We start from the raw sequence: 6,000 nt of genomic DNA, 5'->3' as shown, positions 1-6,000 counted from the left end.
AGAGATGGAAATTTTTTTTTGGCCACACAAACTAATTTAGAAGTGTCCACACAAGGTAGCTGTATTGACTGTTAGATTAGTGCAATTCCTGGGTACAATTCAGAAGTCAGTCTGAAGCATTTCAAATTAATTTATTTTCATTTAAGACTTAGTTAAGTTTCCTTAGGCTTTGCTAACTGCATTTTAAAAACCTCTTCAACGTGGTTAGGACACATGACAATATTAAAACCAAAAATATCCTTTATTTCACATACAAATTGACAAGATCATGCTTTGAAAAATAACTTGAAAATTTATATCTGCATTGATGAAACTCATCATCCTAGGAATCCAACCTTCTGTCGTGTGGTCCCCAGACTCTCTTCTTTGTCTAAGATCTTCTGTAGGGAAGCGTGCAATGTTTTGCCTACCCGTTTTCCTGTCTGTAATGCAAAGAAGGCAAGACAAAGCTGAGGCATCCAACTAACAGGAAGAGAATTTATGTGGAACACTTCCCCTTCTGTCAACTATTTTTTCCCTTAATGAGTAATATACACCAGCTGTTGTAAAGGGCATAGCTGAACTAAGACAAACAGCATGTGGGGGACTTTTAACTTGATCAAAAGTTTTGGAAAAAACCCTCCAAAGTAAAATTGTTCAAACCAGGGGCAAGTGTGCCAATTCATCAAAAACTCAGTGGGCCAGATTCCCTAGTAATGACCTTGCCCCAGGCAGGAGCCTCACAGGGGCTAGATTTGGTCTGTAAATGGCCAGGAGAAAATTTTCTTTGCAGCAGGGAACTCTCCAATAGCATAAACACAGAGAAGCAACTCCTGCACCAACCTCCTCCCCAATATCTCTAGTATAGAGACATATTGAAAGAAAACACACATGGGAGGAGAGCCTGCACCCACCCTCTGCTGGCAAAGATCTCTTAGGTATCTTATGGCAGTGGTGTAGATCAGAACTTCCCCTAGGCCTGGCTGGCACAGGATCATGGAACCATAAGATTTCCTGAGCAGAGAGGAACCCAGCTCACTGTCCTTAAAAGGTCAATGGGCAGCTCAAGCTGTGGGTATTGAATAGAAACTATGGCCAAGTTGTCTGAAGAAAGCTGCTCCTCAATTTTATAACTAGAGACCCATAAAACTACCTACCATTTAATTGGGGCAAGACCAAGCTCTACATGGGGGCATGAAACCATAAAATGAAGCAGATGCTCTGATCAAGGAGCCAGGCTATTGAGAAGGATTCTACAACTCCCCCAGCGCCTTCTCGTTCAGTAATGTTCTGTAGCCTCAGGAAGAGCATTTGGGGCAAGCCTGGGAGAGATGGGGTGGTATAGGACTATGTGGATCCACTGACCAAAACTCCTCATGTAAGGAAGGTGCAGAAGTTGTTACAATCAATGGGCTGGGGTAACGCTGCAGCCCCAGGGGGTAGGATGAAGTATTCTGCTCCACTCCCACACCAGATGTCTAGCCCAACTATCTCCAACACAAGGCTCCTTTACCCTTGCTTGGTGCACAGGTCCTGCCTTTCGCCCACTGTCATCTCAGTTATTTCTGCCCGACTCCCTCATAGAGGACTTTAATCCAGTAAGAGGTGTAGCTTTGGCACCTTTCCAAAGCTGAGCAGTCATGCTGTTTTCCTAAAAGCGATGTGCTGGCTGGAATGTCTGTTCACCCCAAGGCTGATAAGGCTGAATGTTTTCTGGGCTGGAGTCAATCCACTGGAGGATATAAGTGTGTCAAGCAACAGTTCTGAAACTGTTCCATTTCACAGACCCTGTGCTTTTGGCTTTGTTCGTTCCATCCGTTCCCCAAACAGGCTGCTGTGTTGGGAACAGGACCAGTCAGACCCCCAGCCAAAGAAAGAATTCTTTGCTTCCCCCCAAAGCCTTGTCTTGTTTATTTCAGTGAAATGCATCACCACTTAAGGAGGAGAGATTTCTTTAAAACAGTGAGGGGCAACATAACATAGTGGGCTACTGAGTTAAGTTTTAACTCTTAGGTTGTCACAGGAGTCAATACTTGTTTGTACAGTAACATTTAGGAGCTTTTGTAAATCTGGCCTTAAGTAAGTTAGGTGCCTAATTGCCTTTTTTCCAATGGGACTTAGGTGCTTCACCTACTTATGTGTTTTTGAAAATCCCATTAGGCTCCTATCTCCATCATTAGGTGCTAAATACCTGTGAAGTATAGTATCTGACCCTTGGAGCATACGCCTTTAAATGTTCAAAGCTCTGGACCAACACAGATCCTGAGAGCACACCTGTGAGGCAGGCTAGAAATTACTATTTTCGTTTTACAAATGGGTACACTAAGGCACAGAGGTGAAATTACTTTTTCCAGAGCAAACAGGAGCTCAATGGTAGAGCCAAGATTAACACCCAGGCTTTAAATTACATCAAGAGAAAGTGAAGCGTCATGCGTGCTTAGCATGTCATTTCCACTTTAACCAGTTGCTTTCACACCTGGCTCCAATTTCTGCATTCCTCACTACAGCTGGTGAGGAATTTGACAAAAACATTGTTTCGCTGGAAAATGCCTATTTGTCAAAATAAATGTTTTGCAGGAACATACTAGTTTTGACAATAGTTTCAGGTCCAGCATGTAACTGGGAGAGAGAATCCCAAGAATAGTTAAAAGCCTTGTGGTTAAAGCACTCGCCTCGATGTGGAAAACCCAGGTTCAAATCTCTGCTCTACCTGATTCAGAGCATAGACTTGAACCCGAGTCTCTTACATACCAGCCGCATGCCCTAGCCACCGAGCTATTAATTCTGGAGCTGGCGTCCCTCTGCTTTCTCATCAATGCTTCTAAAAAGGTATGTTTCATCCCAATACAAAAGGGGAAAGGTTTTTGAAATTTCAAATTTTCACACGATGGGGAAACCATTTCTGACCTAGCTCTATTTCTCACTAGGGCCATGTTTATGCCAAATGTGAAGGTTTTCAGAAACAAAGCCAATTTTGAATTAAAGTGCAAAGGAAATACACAAAGCTTGTGTACAAATTTCATTTGTATATACTGGGCATGAGAAATTTCATACGTATATACTGGGCATGAGAAATTTCATACCAAAGAGAAGCTTCTGAGAGAGGCCTAAAGAAGGATTTAAAGTGAAATTCCCAAGTCAACTTGAACTGCAGCCAGCTACCACAGTATTTCTTTATAAATATTTTATAGAAAGGGAAGAAGATCACATCAGTAAAAGGGACAGATACAAAGATATTAAAACAAAATGTGAAAAGTAAAGTCCTATGATTGTAACGATTACTAGCTAAATAAGTTAATTTAAAAACATGAAAAACAAGCTATGAAAATTAAAGAATATGTGAAGTACCAGTTCACAAGTTCCAGTTCTGTTCTGTGGTAACTGCTGTATGTTAAAGAAGTTTTGTTTTCCTTTGAGTTTCAAAGAGAAATGATCAGACTTGAAACGTGTTCTTTATGAATCATAGACTTTAAGCTCAGAAGGGATTTGTAAATAATGTTAGTCACCTTAACTTTGAAGAAGTTTTGCTAGTATGGCACTACTATATAAAAGAAAACCCAGATTATCGCAGTGTCAGAGGGGTCTGCATAAGCGAAATTCATTCCCATAGGTATTTCAGATTCCTTGGAAGGTGTCTGGGACCTTCCACAAGTCACTTTTTGCACCTAAGTAAGTTTTCAGTATCCCTTTAATTATGCCCACACTGCAATTTTTCATATGCGCAAGATCCACTTCTCCATTTTGTGAGCAGAAGTTGCGAGTCAGCACTTCTTACCTCCATCATCTCAAAGATACTCTCTGGATCAAGACTACCGTTCCCCAATTTCTTCATACATGTGAAGGTACCTCTGCTGGTCACAGAAAGGAGCAGGCTGGCCAAAGAGCAAGCTTCTTCCTGAAGGGTAGCATCAACCACATGCCGACAACCAATCTGCAGAACCAAGGACATATTTTACTTCTGGATTTTTAAAAACTGTGTGTCCAACTAATTATGAAAAAGCTCCTTACTGGGTGATGGAATTAAGAGCATTGGAGGTAACGCCACCAAACCACTAACCTGTCAGTTTAACTGTATGCTACAATCCTAAGAAATAAAAATATTGTCTGGTTATCGGTTTTGCTCATGTCCTAAGTCACTGCAGATGTGTCAGTCATTAAATATAGCCCCTTGATATAGGGCATTGTAACTGCTGATGGTGCAACGTTACTGTGTGTGTGTGCTTATAAACATACTATGTACATAGGATAAATATGCACCTTTGGCCACTTTACCTACATTCTGACTCTTAATTCATCCACATGGAACTTAGTTTAACATTCCAAACACCTGGCAATAGTGAGAAGCTCCTTTAAAATTTTATACACATTTTTTGAAAAGGATCAACTTTTCACCCCAACTGTGGAATTTTATCCACAAAAGTTACCCATGCCTGAGGCTCAGGAGAGGTGAGATTCAGTCTCTGCCTCAGTGACAGCTTTTATTATTATTTATGTAACACTTAGAAAACAGAATAATTTGCATGACAGCATGCAAGCTGTCTCATGACCAAGCCAAGAAGGACAGTTGACACTATGGCAATTGCTGTGTGGCTGGAAAGGTTGAAGAGATGAGCAGATAATTCACTGTTAGAAAACAAAGTGATGCAAGTGGGATATCCAACACACAAACAGAATGCAACTGACTTTACAGAATTTAAGAAAATAGAGATACTGAGAGGGAGAGTAGACTTGACAGCTATGAACAAGGAGTTCTGCTTCCTGCTCTGAGTCCCTGCTGTGTGTAGGTCACTTAGTTTCTCTGTGCCTTAGTCCCTCTATTTGAGGAATGATGGCAATAATTAGGGCCCTACCAAATTCACAGCCATGAAAAATGCGTCACAGACCATGAAATCTGATCTCCCACCGTGAAATCTGGTGTGGTGTGCTTTTACCCTATATTATACAGAGTTCACTGGGAGACCAGCGATTCTCAAATTGGGGGTCCTGACCCAAAAGGGAGTTGCAGGGGGGTTGAAAGGTTATTTTAGGGGGATCGTGGTATTGCCATGCTTATGTCTGCGCTGCCTTCACAGGTGGGTGGCCAGAAAGCAGGGGCTGTTGGCCAGGTGCCCAGCTCTGAAGGAGCACCGCCACCAGCAGCAGCGCAGAAGGAAGGGTGGCAATACCAGACCAAGTCCACCCTTGATTCTGCTCTCCTGCCTTCTGAGCTGGGTGGCTGCTGATTGAGGGCCCCGCTCTGCCTTCAAAGCTGGGCTCCCGACCAGAAGCTGCCGCTGGCCAGCTCTGAAGGCAGGGCCGCTGCCGGCAGCAGCGCAGAAGTAAGGGTAGCAGTACCGCAACCCCCGCCCCCCCCCCCCTACAATAACCTTACAACCCTCCCACAACTCCTTTTTGGGTCAGGACCCCTAGAGGCACAACACTGTGAACTTCAGATTCAAGTAGCTGAAATCATGAAATTTACTCTGTTAAAAATCCTATGACTGTGAAATTGACCAAAATGGACAGTAAATTTGGTAGGGCCCTAGCAATAACGCTTACCTGTCTCACAGGGTGTTGGTGGGCACGAGGTGAGCTCCATCAACAAAGTTTCTGTTTCTTCAGTGGCTCACCAAATAGGTTTGCAACATTTTAAATGGCTAACAGATATTATGTTAGCATATTGGAGAAACCAATGCTAGTGTCCACTTCACTATGAGCAAGCAGCTGATGGATGGATAGGTAATTGTTCCAGGCCAAGAATACAGCAGGATTAGCTACTGCAGATTTCCACTCCACCAAGACACACAACTAGAGAGGGAGATGGAACACTCTTTCCACAAAGATTTCCTTTCCCGCCTCCCAAGTCAAAAAATAAATTCAAGGATGGAAGCTAAGAACTTATTTTTAGTATGGGGGTATCTCATGGCTCTGGTCATCAAAGAAAAATGGTTTCTCCCAACTCATAGTGGCAGGTCAATTCCTATAGCCAAAGTCTATAGAAGAGTCACAAGCTAAATAATTTACAAACTTCTACAGGCTTAC

General features: G+C 42.6%; 1 protein-coding gene across 1 annotated transcript in view; it reads right to left on the bottom strand.

Annotated features, from left to right (window-relative positions):
- Positions 1-222: 222 nt before the first annotated feature.
- The window catches only part of EXOSC7 (exosome component 7), a 36,010-nt gene continuing 30,232 nt past the window's right edge, over positions 223-6,000 (bottom strand). Inside the window, exons 7-8 of the mRNA XM_084620709.1 lie at positions 3,755-3,910; positions 223-422 (exon numbers count right to left, since the gene is read on the bottom strand). Of these exons, the coding sequence (XP_084476835.1) occupies positions 318-422; positions 3,755-3,910 (261 nt within the window). The 3' untranslated portion in view covers positions 223-317. The remainder of the gene's footprint in view (positions 423-3,754; positions 3,911-6,000) is intronic.

This window comes from Lepidochelys olivacea (assembly GCF_965140295.1).
Source record: "Lepidochelys olivacea isolate rLepOli2 genome assembly, chromosome: 2".
Classification (NCBI taxonomy): Eukaryota; Metazoa; Chordata; order Testudines; family Cheloniidae; genus Lepidochelys; species Lepidochelys olivacea.
The sequence above is the reverse complement of the archived record's forward strand: the minus strand, read 5'-3'. Positions and strand labels throughout refer to the sequence as shown.